The sequence below is a fragment of the Ammodytes marinus genome (genome assembly GCF_949987685.1).
Source record: "Ammodytes marinus genome assembly, chromosome: 8".
Classification (NCBI taxonomy): Eukaryota; Metazoa; Chordata; class Actinopteri; order Uranoscopiformes; family Ammodytidae; genus Ammodytes; species Ammodytes marinus.
In genome coordinates, this window is record NC_137212.1 from 23,886,424 (window position 1) to 23,900,950 (window position 14,527).

The window sequence follows — 14,527 nt, forward strand, 5'->3', positions numbered from 1 at the left end:
TTGTACAGTTTAATATCCTCCCCGTAGTGGAACCCAGCCCATCTTAGAGCGCAGGAGGATGGATGCCGATCCTCTTGTTTTTCTGAGCTACTGTGGAAGTAGAAGCTGGGCTTGATCCAGCTCATTAAAACCCAGTAATGTTTGTGCTGATGGCCCCGCAGAGACAGCCAGAGAGACAGGCCAGTGTTATTCCTGCCTCTGAAGAAGCGTCAGCTCAAAGCCTTTATGGTTTACAGATGGAGGGAAAATTCTCCGACAATACAAGACTCTTCTCTGTGGGGATATCTTTTAATTTGCATTCAGATATTTAATATTGTCAGTTTGAAAATCCTCTTATTGCGTGTAGCATAATGTGTGCAGCGGAGTGTATCTGTGTGTGTGTGTGTGTGTGTGTGTGTGTGTGTGTGTGTGTGTGTGTGTGTGTGTATGTGAGGGAGAGACTGTTGTGGTTGTAGTGTTGTTGACAGGGAGAAGGCATCTGGGAACTTCGGAATTAGATTTGTTTTTCAGAGAAACAACATTTATACAATCTTTGTTTTATATTGAGATATGGTGTCAGTTGCCCACCCCCTCTCTCCTCTCTTACGGGAGGTTTCCCTCATTTGTATTCAATCATCTGTCTGGAATGCTCGCACTCAGAGCCACGGAGAAAACCCATCCTACGTCTGATTAAAGATACTGTCACAAAAAAGGTAACAGAAATGGGTATTTTTGTTCCTTTTATGAGAGTTAATATGACATTTCTGGAACAATTCCAGAGAGAGGGGGCTGCATACATTCTAAGCAGGAGCTCAAGGAAATATATTCTGCCACATTTGTTGTTGTGGCTTGTTGTCCAGGCTGTGTGGTGGTATCTGATAGCGGTGCTGTCTGAGTGCTACGGTCAGATAAGAAGTGTTTGTGTGAGGCAGTCCCAAAGCCCAAAATGGACATGCTGAAATCTGCTCACATTAGTCTTGAGAATGTGACATTTCTTCATTACGTTGACTTTCACTAGACTGTGATAAGGGATGCAGTTTATTGCTGCCACCGCTGCTTGGACAGGCAGTTCATTACAGAGTTTGAGCATCCTCATTCAGGTCATCAATGTCATCATTTAAAAAAAAAAATTAAACGTCCATTTTATCTGTCCTGGTTTATTTATTTTTTATCTTTTAACTGTTCTCATTTCAAATTTCATATTATTGTCCCTAATCTTGTTTTGTATATTAATTGAATGTAGATTGTGGGTGTATGAGCATCTTAGTGTATGTGACTGTGTTGATAGTGCTTATTTATCATAGTGCTGCTGTTCTTGGCCAGGAATTTGACCATCATTAAATAAAGGATATTTATATTGATTCATTCATTGATCATTTCATCAACAATTCCAGTATAACTTGTAAATCTTGAGTTTTCGAGACTGACTTTATTGACCTTTTGTGTGTGCGTGCAGGTGTAAAGGGGCCTCTCACTATGGGCTCTCTGCGGACAGGAAGCGGCGCTCGCAGGAGGACGAGTACACCGGCAGCTCCACTGAACTCACCATCGCCACGCTACCCAATGACCCCAGCTCCGCCGTGGCCCTCCTGGCAGAGGAGCCCGGCCTGGTCAACCCCGCCTTCGACCCCAACATGGAGGACAGCAGCCAGTCAGGCAGCACGGCCAACCTGGCAGCCCGCAGCAGCACCAAGAAGTGTGAGTGTGAGTGAGCGTACGGACGAACGAACGGATGTGTGTTAGGCATGTGCCGGTATGCTATTCTCACGGTACGATAACCTTAAGCAAAAAATACCACGGTTTCACGGTATTGCGATTACAGCTCTCAAATGTGTTATTTTGAAATGTCTCAGAAAAATACAAAATTTTTATTATTTTTTAAACGACATATGGAATTTTTCTGAACATTAATAAACTTGTATGATAACAATAATTGATTTTTCTAACCACAATTTAATTAAAAGCAGTCCTTTTACTGAGCAGCTCAACAAGGTTTTTAGAGACATGCTCACTTTAAGCATTTTTCTAGTATAAGTGATAATGATGCAGGAATATTTTGAACATTAATAAACTTGTATTTTAACATCCTGTGTGTTCTAGTACCTTCAGAATGGTATGACAGAGATAATGGAAGTACATTTGAAACCTTGACTTTTTCATACCATGGTATACCTTGAAACCGGTTATCGTACCATGCCTAGTATGTGTTTGTGTTTGTGTGTGGTGGTGTATGATCAGTCCTGCATGACGTTATACCCTAAAGTTACCTACACGGCAAGAGACAGAAAGAGAGAGGTATATGTGTTTGCCAGACACATACAGATTGGAAATCAATAGAGAGAGCTGTTGTGGTCACAGTTGCATATAGTCTCCCAGTCAAAACCAGAGCCAGTAATGCACGTTCACACACATACATCACCACATGCAGACTTAGAACATACAGTATAACACAGGCGCTCATTCAAGCTCCTATAAAGCCTTTGTTCTCCCTGATGGTCTCTGATAGAAATCCTATCAGCCAATTAGCTCTTCCCCCCCCCCCCCCCCCACCAATCTATATAATCTCTCTTTGTGGAAAACAGTATACAGGGAAAGTCACTGAGGGGGCAGGTACATTATGCGGTCAAGGAGAAATGGAAGGAGTGGTAGTGTAAATATAGCTGTGTTGAATGTCCAATGACGCCAACACCCATCTCCCTCCATTTCTCTCACCTGTGAAAACCAAGAAGCGTCACAAGCGTTTTTCTCTGCCCACTCCACTCCACCCCTCCCAACCCACTATAAACCTGCGCGTGCAGGCTAGTGGGGACACCAAATGACGCTGCAGCAGCACTTTATAGGCCCGGGCCGGCTGAGCTGCCCACCACCACCACGAGCGCCACTACTGCTGAACAAGCTGTCAGCTCCAGAAGCGGCTGGCGCTTTTAAAGAATAATGTGGCTGTCAGGAGCCCTCGCATCTCCCTGTGTACTCAGAGGGATTTGGGGAAGGGAGGGAGGGGTTCTGCAGAGGCTTGCTTGCCCCGTGCTCAGTGCAGCCAGGCTGGGGCTTGCTGCCTCTCCACTGCAGCCCCCTGGAACCTGTCTGTCTTTTTCTAAGACAAGCTAAGGACCAGAAAACAGTATCTCTGCAGAGGGTCTCTGGTGGATGTGGTCACTACAGTCGAGTCGACCGCATGTTACATCACCGCAGTAGTTACGCAACCATGCAACTCTACTCAGCACAGATTGGGTTTGTTAGTTAAAGTTGAAAGCTCCTCCGTCCACAATAAAAGATACATTGTTTGAGCATGTTGAAAGTAGCTCAGCAAATAAACGTTGGTAGAGAAGCATGGACTGGGGGCAAAAGAAACACCCATTCACTGCAGTGACACAGTGGGTGTCACAATATACACGGCTCAGGAAAATATAAAAAATACAGAAATGCCTGCCAAAAAAGCTGATCCTGGTCCTGGCTCAACCTTTGCCCTAAAGCTTTGTTTTCCTACATCCAGTGTTTCTCTCAGGAATGCACTGTGGATCCTTAAGGTCTAACGAACACATTTCCACCCTCATAAAACATTTGCAAGGCCACTGTCCTTATGAAATGTACCATTTCCACAATCTGTTAAACTTAAAATCCTTTAGTACAGGCTGTGGACTCATTTTATCTCACATTCAACATTATTCCAACGAAACAGAAACCAGTTGTTTTGGTAAAACAAATACCCAACTACATTTAATAGTGTAATTGTATCCAGCAATACCATGCACTGGCCAAAACAGCACGTAAACAGTATGTGATTCTATAGTTTATCTTCCAGAAAAAGGGCATTTGGTAAGAATCAAAAGACATGGGTGAATTACATACGCTGGATCTCCTGGATCTTAGGCCTTCAGGTATCTAATCTGCTCACCACTATCTATAGCAACACAACCAGCACAGGTCCAAAACAGTTACTAAGCCACAAGGAGGAATCCATTCTAACTGGCTGTGAGGAGGCAGATTCAAACATGTCTGGGCATGTTGAGGGTGAGGTAATCTATAAAGGGCCTCTCTTCCTTCCCCTGTCTTTCTTTGCAGTCAGAAACTTTGACCGGTCTTCGGTGAGGAGCCGTTCCTTCAGAAGGTTGAACCGGGCATTCAGCGTCCTGCGGAGGACCAAGAGCGGCAACGCAGTGAGCAACGAGACATCCGAGGAGAGAGACAATGTCAGGAATTCCAGTGTGCCCCAGGAAGGTATGATTTGGGGGGCCTGCGTGTCCTCACTTGTCCTTGTTTCTTCAGCTTGTGTATATTTTTTTTTAATGTTTTTATTGTGCATCCTGTGGCTTCTTGTATGATGCGGTTGCTGCTGCATTTGCACATTGTGATTCCCTTGAGGAAGGTGCAGGGAGGGGGTTCAACGTGTTTCCAACTGTGTGTATTTGCGATGTTCCCTCAGCTGTGTACGAGGAGGGCGAAACGCTCGGGAGCCCACAGTGTAACAGTAGCATATGTTTCTTTAATAATTCAGCTGCAGATTGCATAAGTCCACTGGTGCATCACTGGAGCCAGATCAGGAGAGAGAGAGAGAGAGAGAGAGAGAGAGAGAAAGAGAGTGGTAGCCTGAGGCACTTTGGACAGGCATGGTATACGGGAGGCCACTGGAGAGGAGGCTGATGACGTCCTCCAGATCTTCTCCACCTCTAGCTCACGACCCCTTTCCTCCTCTGTCCTCCAACACAGCCAGGGTCAACAGGGTTTCGCAACAACTTGATGGAGTAGTCCCACAGGAGGATAGTGTTCTTGACATGGTAGATCCATAAGATGCGATGTAGTAAAGAAAATGTGCTCCAGGGATATTAAACGTAATATCGTCAGTGAGAGCAAAAGTGGATAAAATATAGTCAACCATGAGAGTGGAAGTGCAGCTTGATGGGAAGAGGAGAAGGCATGTGGTATTGCATAAGAATGAAGGATGACGAATGATCAGGGACTAGATTATTCTCTGAGGCCATCGCTGAGGAGGCTGAGAGAATAGATTAAATATTCATTGCCTGCCCACTGGAGAGACAGAGATAGAGGGAGAGGATGGAAGGCTGTATAGGGATACATATCCATACAGAAGAACTGGAGGGAAGAGTGGATACAGAAAAAGTCAATGGAGATGAGGGAAACAAATAAAGGCATAGCGGGGTCCCAATGGATGGACGAGCGGATGAAAAACAAGACGAGATGAGGACAGACGGAGGTTGGAAGAGTGTGAGATGGAGAGAAAGGGAGAGTTACATAATAAATGCAGGTCTCTGTGTTAATGTGGTCGCCGCCCTGGAAGCAATCTGCCGCGATAACGACAAAATATTGACTTTGGAATGGAGAAAGTGCAGCATGAGTAGAACGAACGGCCGAGGCCACAGCGCTTCAGACACAGAGGGAGACTGAGGGATAACAAGAATGAGAGAGAGAGAGAGAGAGAGCGAGAGAGAGAAAGACATTTGTCATAACCAAAGAAAATTAATAAGGACGGGGAGTACATCTACTCTGTCATTTATTGGCCAGGGTTGTTGGCCAAAATGGTCACAAAAGGTCCCCCACCACCCACCACCTCCACATGGTCCAGTCCAGAGTGATATACTAGCATATATTTCTCAGACGTTTCAAGGTATACAATGAGTTTTGCATGCATGAATCTGATTATTTGTGAAATTCTGCATTTATCCTTAAAGACCGAATCCTATGTATTGGACATGTTGAGCGAGTTTGGTGTGAAAACAAGTGAAAAAATATATATGCTATGCACATAAATAATTTTGAAATCAATCTTTTTCTGGCACCCATTGAGTTCCTTGACTACCTTTGGACGGATTTATTTCACCTCGTCGTTCGAAAAAAACTAGAATAAATATTCCTTTGAGAATATGTGCAAAGCTTGTTCATATTATACATTTTCTTGCATCCCCGCCCGAGCAATAACCTTCTGGAAATTGGAAATCGAGGGTTTTCCCAAGCATACTTGCTACAGATGTATATGACTAATGATACAAACATGGAGTGGGATGATCAGCCAAGTCAATTTTCCTTCTTGGCTTGTACGAGTTTGTTTTTAGTAGCCTAAGGGAGTGGAGACAGCTGGTTCCACTGCTGGACCTCTCCACCACGGTCTACCGTTCTTTCTCCCTCGATGTGTCTATATTACCCTCTGCAACACTCTCTTTCTCCCACTTCCTACCTTGTTGAATGTGGCCCTCAAGTGAAGTACAGTGAAATTCAGACACTAAACTAGGCCCTTTTCTTCTCTGTACCTTCTCCTTCAGTGCTGCCTCTTCCTCAGCTACATCACCTCATCCCTGACGGTGAACTTACCAGTATTAAGATCACACGGTTGGACCAATCGGAACCGCTGGCCATCAGCGTTGTCGGCGGCAATGAGACCCCCTTGGTACGCATCCTGATCCAGGATATCTACAGAGAAGGTGTCATTGCTCGGGATGGACGCTTGCTTCCCGGGGACATGATCCTGAAGGTATCACGGTAAAAATTCTTCTCACAGATCAGTAGGAAGGGCTCAGAGTTCCATTTTAAACTGTACCGTTTGTTGCCCTCTCAGGTAAATGGCATTGACATCAGCAACGTGCCCCACTGCTACGCTGTGGCAACCCTCAAACAGCCCTGTCAACTCCTTCGGCTAACCGTGCTCAGAGAACAGCGCCATCGCTACCACTCCCATTCGCATGGCCACGGCCACGGGCACAGCCTCGATGGAGCCGGGGGCCACCCGTCTCACAGCCCACCGCACCATCCCATGAGGGACGATAGCATCCATGTGGTCCTCAGTAAAAACATTCCAGATGAGCAGCTGGGCATCAAGCTAGTGAGGCGGCCAGAGGAGCACGGAGTCTTTATCTTTCACCTGCTGGAAGGCGGCCTGGCAGCACGAGACGGACAGTTGTGTGTCGGCGACCGCGTGCTGGCCATCAACGGGCACGACCTACGCTACGGAGCACCAGAACACGCTGCTCTACTTATCCAGGTAAGTCAGCAGGTTTATCTTCAAATGTAATGCTCTATAGCTATAGTGTGTAACTTCTGTCGCCCCCATGAGGAATTCCTAGTAATGACAACAACACTGTCTGAGTATCTACATACATGAGCTATGCCTTCGGTGATCGTGCATGGATTTTATACCTTCTGCTGTACATCCAGGTTTTAATCTTAGTAGTAGTAGAATCAACAACTGGAAAAATGTTGTGGGTGTCTTTGGATTTTATCTGAGCTCCTGCACTAGTGTCAGGGGGTGACACCAGTTTGTAAACGCTACCATACTGAGAAACACAGAGATAGTTTTCTGGAGCTGATAGGCTTAATCAACTTTGTATCAACTAATTTGGCAATAGCTTGAATGTAACTGAAATGTATTTATATGAACAAGTTACGCACTCGCTTTTAGTAAGATAGCGGTTCTTCACAATATATAGAAAGTTCATGGTTGTCAAATGAGTCGTTCTGTTCTTACTCCTGGTCCCCGAGGTATTATAGATAATTGTGGTGATTCAGGCTAATTGTGTTGTGCTGTGTGGTTGTGTCTGCACTTACTGCAGTTAATAGTATTTAATTGTGGTGATTCCCTAAAGGACCTGGCCATGGTTTGGTTCCTGGTAGATGCCATTGGTGGTGTGTTTGTGGTTAATCGTGGTTAATTGCAGTGTGTTTGTGGCTTACTGTGCAGGGTCTCTGGGCCCCCGAGTTCCTGTCGACGCAGTCTGACTGGCTCTTCTTGGGTCTCTGCGGAGCCAACATGGCCTCTCAGAGCGGGCACTTTCTGTCAGAGATTAAGAACTGGCAGAGAAGAAATTAAATTAGTCCAATTAAGGTAATAATGGGCCGGACTGGTTAATTCAGGAGTCAGTTTTGTGCTACTGAGAATAGAGGGGAAATCTCAGAACGCAAGAGGAAGCAGCCAGCCAGTCTGTGTCTATTTGAGTGATGCCGGATTGGCAGTTAAGTTGTGGGAGTTTCAGTCACAGAACAAGATTTACATGTGATTATGTGCAAAACGACCATGACTAGTAACTTCCTGGAGACCTTGATAATACCAGACTTGCTGTTTTTACCCCGTTTTCAGTGTTAACCAGCTGCTTTGTTGTAGCATTAAATTAAAAGGTGGAATGAGCGATGTCAAAATCAGTGTATATTTCCTCACAAACTACGCTACCTGGCTGTCTGTACTGTTTGCGCTGAAAAAAGAAACTGTTGTTTATTTACAGCCTAGGCTCTGTAAACAGGCATGTTGCTAGCTACAGTGGGCCCCTTTGTGTAGGCCTACATACCCTTTGTTAACATTCCTGTTTACAGAGCCAAGGCTTTGTATTAACACCAAAACAAATGCCGCACACACAGTACAGACAGGTAGCGGATGGTGAGGAGATATTCACTGATTTTGACAATACGCATTCTCCAGGATTGCTGACTCTAGCTTTTACAAGCAAACATGAGAGTGGTTTCAATATTCTCAATATTGTTATAAAAAATACTATAAGTGTCTTTCGCAACTTATTTCTGTTGTCTCTTTAACGTTCCCCAGGCGAGTGAGGAGGGTGTCCACTTCATCGTGTCCCGTCAGATCTGCCTGCCTACCCCTGACATCTTACAGGAAGCTCCGTGGGGCATGGACGGTCCTCCTCCATATTCCCCTGTGGATATAGAGCAAACGCTACTGGTGAGACAGGCACAGACAGACACATACGCAAAAAGGAGTTTTGTATCTCAGTCTGCCCTTTCCCTTATAAAAAATTCCCTTTCAGGTGCAAATGATCCATGGAGGTATTATTCCCCCCCCCCATCAAAGCTGAGCATGCCGTTCAACAGTACAGCAGTACAGCTTCGCCTTCTCCCAGAGAATAGTTGAATTAATGTCAGCCATATATTTTTTTTGCAATGCAGAGCAGTTTTTTTACCATCACATTTTTAAGCAGATGATTTCCAATTTGTCGTAAAAGCAGCATAAGGGCTAACTAGTTAAATAAATCAGCCTATTTTGTAATTCTGGGAAATTATTCACAAGATATATAATGTGTTCATTAGTGACCTTCGGACAGAGTCAGGGTAGCAGTTTCCTCCTAATTCCACTTTTTATGCTTACTTAAGCTAATCTAACCGGCTGCTGGCTGTTGCTTCATATTTTCCGTACAGGCATGAGAGTGTTATTAACCTTCAAAGCTAACTCTCAGCAAGTAGAAAATAAATCTCATAAACGTTTAATGAGTCTCAACTAATAATGAAAGTTGCCATTTTATAAAAAAAAAACATCTTATCAGTAAGGGCTTCAAGAAGGTTTATTACATCCGTAGGCTATATTTGTACACACATAGTGCACCCTGCAGAAGTGTTCAGAGCACAGCCTACACACTCTACATGTATTGTGTGGCTTGGCAGAAGGAGTGGGCAGTTTGCAAAGCTAGGGTGGCTGCTGTGCCCCTGGGTCAGTCACGTGACACCAGGCGATCTCCTCTGTGAGCGCAGCACAAATGTGTGAATGCAGCACATTAGCGAAGCAGCGTAGGTTACATCCCACCAACCCCAATGTGTCCATGTGTTACTCATTTCTACTCCGCTCTCCCTCACACTCCCCCCCCATCTGACACACAAACACACTACTCGCCATAAATAAAATCCTGACGACTTTATCCCACACACGGTTTAACTCATCCGTATCGCACGTCACGACATCTTTGGATAAATCTGTTCCTCTGCCTTGAGCATGGACACAAAATGAAGAGGATGTCCCCTCCTAATGACCGCCATATATTATACATTACCAGGTATGCTAATGAGGTCATTCGATAATTAGCAACTATATCATCATGCTCTTGCTCCCATCCATAGCACAACAACATGGGTGGTATTCAATATGAATTCTCCTATCGTAAATTCACAGCGAGATTGGTCTTTATTAATATGCAAATGTGCAATTCCCAAACCTAATTAGATTATGTACTCAGTAGAAGGTACCCTTGGCATTACAATCAAGTTCAGATCATGTTTGTTGAATGAGTTATTGTGTTTACAAGAATGCAAATGTAAAAAGAAAGGCACTGTGACAGCGTTCTGCGTGTTTTTATATCCACTGTACCATGGCAGTGACACTACTCTCTCCCTTGTCTTCTCTCCCCTGTGAAGGACTCCTGTCAGAAGCCTGCATGCTACGAGAAGACAGTCACTCTGACCAAGGAGCCGTATGACTCCCTGGGTATGACGGTGGCAGGCGGCATGTCCAGCCGAGGGTGGGACCTTCCCATTTATGTCACAAACGTGGACTCTGACGGCGTAGTGGGACAAGAGGGCTCCATCCGCAAAGGTAATAACGACCTATTTGATCCTGTTCAAACAATCAATCAGAATGTATTTATATAGCACCTTTCACACAAGTCACATGTAGCTCAAAGTACTTGCAATAGGCCTATAGGAAAACATTAAAATTACAATTGATTAAAAATGTATAACCAGAACCTTACTTGTGTTATTCATTACAGGGAATGTTTGTTCATTTCGTGGTGGGAGTGTGTTTGTTTAGTGAGGTTGATGTCTATACTGGAGCTGGCGTTATAGCTGGCAGACTGTCATGAATCTGCCTTTGATGATGACTACTTTCTATATAACAGACGGGGTGATTGATGAACACTTAAGACTCATGTTTCATTACGAAGTTCATTCATCCAGCGGAGAAACTCTGCGGCGGTTCACTGCTCCGCAAATTGGCTCCAACACACTTATACACAAACAAACACTAGCGCAGCAATAATCTGGACCTATTGTGCTCCTCGGGAACATAATAATACGTGTGGAGTACGCAATTATTTCATTAAATGAAATCAGTCAGCTCTGAAATAGAGCAAAACATGGAGTGGCACACAAATAACTGGCTATAATAGCAGCAATGTTGATAGCCTATTACATTTCAAGGCAGGGTTTTTAGCCCCATCTGCTTATTCCAGCGTTGCCATATTTAAACATCCCCCATATTAAGCCTGTCATCACACTCATATTTATGTATGTGGCTCTGTTTACGAGAAGAATGAGAGCATAGAAGTAGCATGAAGACTATATTGAATGAATGAATGAATACTTTATTCCGGACTCAAAGTTCCATATAAAAAGACAATACAAATACATGACAACACAAATTAATTAACCAAAGTATATTGAGTGTGTTTGTCCTGTGCACTGTTCAAGGTGCATATTACTATTCATATGGGAAATAGCAGCAGCAGGCTTCTCTGTTTGTGTGGTTATGCAACATGCTCGGTATTGTAATAGACTGTCATTGCATTTGCATTTTGCCGTCCTTTGAGTTGCTTACTTACTAGCAAGCTGGGCCATGCCGTCTGGTTTTTCTTTGCACCACTTTTATCACAAGGAGGAGGCTTACAAAGCACAGGTGGTGCTTGGTTTCCATCCTTTTGTTTTGCAGCGGGAAGGTTTTATGAATATTAAACAAGCAGATGATGGGTCTCTGTTCTGTGAGGCCTTTTGAAAAATGCATTTATCAGGGGGAAAAAAACAGTGAGCAGAAGGATGAGCTGTGCTGTCCACTTCTTACCCCCGCAGGTGACATCTTGTTGAACGTGAACGGGGTGGACTTGACGGGGGTGACGCGGGGCGAAGCCGTGGCCAACTTGAAGAACACCTCATCTCCCGTGGTGCTCAAGGTCTTGGAGATGCGTCCTCCAGAAGACTGCCTTCAGGAGTTCACGTTGCCGCCCTGTCTCAGCCCCTCACCAGACAGCACCAAGAGCCCGCTGCCCAACGACGATCACTCCCCACTGTGGGTGTCATGGCTGCAGCTACCCAGGTGAGCCATACCATGGTGTTTTTCTCTTACTTTTTCCTCACTACTTTGTATGGGCCTGGTACCCCCCCCCCCCCCCCCCCCGCCCCCACTGGTCCTTGTGACCTCTGCCAGCTGGTACCAAATGAAATTTTGACAGAGCCAGCTGGGGAGAGAATTCTCATTATACTTTCAAACTAACTTTACGGCTTGAATGTTTGCTGCTGTCATATCAGTAGAACTTCAGAGAACGAAAAAACTTTCCCCTCACATTGTGACAATGCAAATAGAAGGCTTTGAATATCATTTTCACACAGCCCTGGACTATCTTTATGAAGGTGATATACATACAGTACATGTCCAATTATTCTCAGTCTTTTACCTCTCCTGGAAGGCAAAAAAAAAAGTCACACCTTCATTTCAAAGAGCAGCCAGACCTTTGTTTTCGGAGCGGGGCTGCTTTCAGGAATCTTGCTACTGCACACATACTGAATGTATAGTATATTTAATTTAAAGATGCAGTTGAGAGATTACATTTTTAATCTCTCTCTCTCTCTCTCTCTCTCTCTCTCTCTGTCTCTGTCTCTCTCTCTCTCTCTCTCTCTCTGTCTCTGTCTCTCTCTCTCTCTTGGCTCATGCAGGCATCTGTACTGCTGCAAAGACATTGTCCTGCGGCGGAGCACCTCGGGCAGCCTGGGCTTCAGTATAGTGGGGGGTCAGGAGGAGGTCAACTGCAATCAATCTTTTTTTATCCGCTCCATCGTGGAGGGGACACCGGCCTATAACGATGGCAGGATAAGGTATGCCACGGCCTATGTACGGTATATGTACTAATTATTGCCCATTAACAAAATGTTTCATAGCAGCTTCGACACAACCTGTATTATGCATAAAGATGGTACTATTTGTTATCATATCGATCGAATCATTTCTCGGTACTGTATGTCTTACCCATGCCCATTTACACAATCCTAACTCAAACGGGCTTTTTTTACATTGGCCATCTGCGTAGGTGTGGGGACATCTTGCTGGAGGTGAATGGGAAGAGTACATGGGGGATGACCCACACGGCATTGGTGCGCCTTCTGAAGGAGCTTCGGGGCAGGATCACCCTGACCATTGTCTCCTGGCCGGGCAGCCTGCTGTAACACTGCTCACAGTCACCGACCAAGGAATGTTGGAAGGAAGAGCTTCAGAATGGCTGACCACCCTAAGCTTGCTGTGTGGTGGAAGCTTAGACTTGTGCAGTGGCTGTATGGATAACTCACTTCTGATGGACAGCTGAGACTTTTTGCCAGGAGTATTGGAGAGGGACAAACATGAAACTGGATTGTAACCCGAGGTTAACTTGCCCTTCCAAGAATGCTGGACACCCTTATCTATGAACTGGGAGGGTGCGAGACTGAGCCCCCTTCTAACTGGGAAGTTGGGGGCAGTATTTGTTTAGAGGACACGGAGGACATTCTCTGGCACAGCACCCAGCGGTAGTGTGCGTGGAACGGGTGGAGACACAACACGTTGCCAATTCCAGTAGTTATATATTAGGGTATGCGTTAAGTTGGACTCACATTACTTTACTGTAAATGTTGGGTGTTTTAAAAAAAAGGTACTGATCCAAGCACTTGTAATACATTTATTTTGTTTGTTTGTGGTATGGCCTTTTAACTATAGGCTCCATTCTGTTTGTACTGACAGTGGTTGTCATCTTCATCTGTTTGACCTGAACACACGTTGCCAAGTAGTAGTCAGTGTTGAGGTTTTATTTTTATTTTTATTTCAGAAGCAATGGCTAAATTATCAAACCACTGGCAATAAAAAATGTATATTAAAAAATATAAAGGATCAGTGTGTTCATAACATGTTAAAAAAAGTATATTTAATTAGGTGTCATTGTGGAGGCCTTACTAATTTTTCTTACTTTTAAGAAGAAAAAAAAACTGACTTGGTTTCTGTGTATCAGTGGATGGACTGGGGCCTGTCTGCTGTGGTTCTGTCTGTCACGCTTCAGCCTGTGTAGTATATCTGATGGTACATTTGGTTAAAATGATCAATAAAGTCATTTGAAAATTTTGTGTCGTGTGAGAAAAAGCCCTTACTTGTGTGAGCTCAACAAAAACAACTTTAAAATCTGATACAATATAGACATTGTATACAATACATACATCGAATTATGTTAAGAGTATCATGAAACGCACAGTAATATGCCACGGGGCAGCTCATTAAAAAGATGGGGAGACAGCTGAAAGTCATTCAGATTTTAATTTCCTCTCTTCTCTTGGTCAGTACAACACGTCTTGCTCTCTTTGTCCTTCTTCTTTCTTTTGGCCTTTTTATGTTTGGGTCTACTCTGACTGTCCCTGTCCTCCACATCGTCCCTCCTCCTCCTCCTCCTATTGCTGCTGCTGCTGTAGAGGACATCAATTACAATCACATGATACTTCTGTCGCCCCTCATTCTTTTTTTCCATTAGGAGTATGTGAGTGTGAGCGTGTGTGTGTGTGAGTGTGTGCGTGTGTGTGTGTGGGTGTGAGTGTGTGTGTGTGTCTGTTAGACCTGCACGGTGATTTGTGCCATCCTTCGCTTTGGTCTCTGTGCCTCCTCTCCTTGAGCCATTCTTCTCTCTCTCCACTGAATCTTTCAAAGCTGTGGCGTCTGTGCACGCGCTCCGCAGTGTCACGGTGCCTCAGTTGTTCCTGTCCACTGAAGAAAAGAAAATACCAAGCACATATGCAGTATCATGTGCATTTGCTATTGATGAAACTG

At 44.5% G+C, this 14,527-nt stretch overlaps 1 protein-coding gene across 2 annotated transcripts in view; it reads left to right on the forward strand.

Annotated features, from left to right (window-relative positions):
- lnx1 (ligand of numb-protein X 1) overlaps window positions 1–13,833 on the forward strand; it is a 34,121-nt gene extending 20,288 nt beyond the window's left edge. Inside the window, exons 3-11 of one of the 2 annotated variants that reach the window (XM_080032401.1) lie at window positions 1,436–1,683; window positions 4,042–4,197; window positions 6,255–6,463; window positions 6,548–6,970; window positions 8,522–8,656; window positions 10,117–10,294; window positions 11,545–11,788; window positions 12,406–12,564; window positions 12,777–13,833. In XM_080032401.1, coding sequence (XP_079888527.1) covers window positions 1,436–1,683; window positions 4,042–4,197; window positions 6,255–6,463; window positions 6,548–6,970; window positions 8,522–8,656; window positions 10,117–10,294; window positions 11,545–11,788; window positions 12,406–12,564; window positions 12,777–12,912 — 1,888 coding nt within the window. In that variant the 3' untranslated portion in view covers window positions 12,913–13,833. The remainder of the gene's footprint in view (window positions 1–1,435; window positions 1,684–4,041; window positions 4,198–6,254; window positions 6,464–6,547; window positions 6,971–8,521; window positions 8,657–10,116; window positions 10,295–11,544; window positions 11,789–12,405; window positions 12,565–12,776) is intronic. The other variant, XM_080032402.1, reaches the window with a different exon arrangement.
- Window positions 13,834–14,527: the final 694 nt, after the last annotated feature.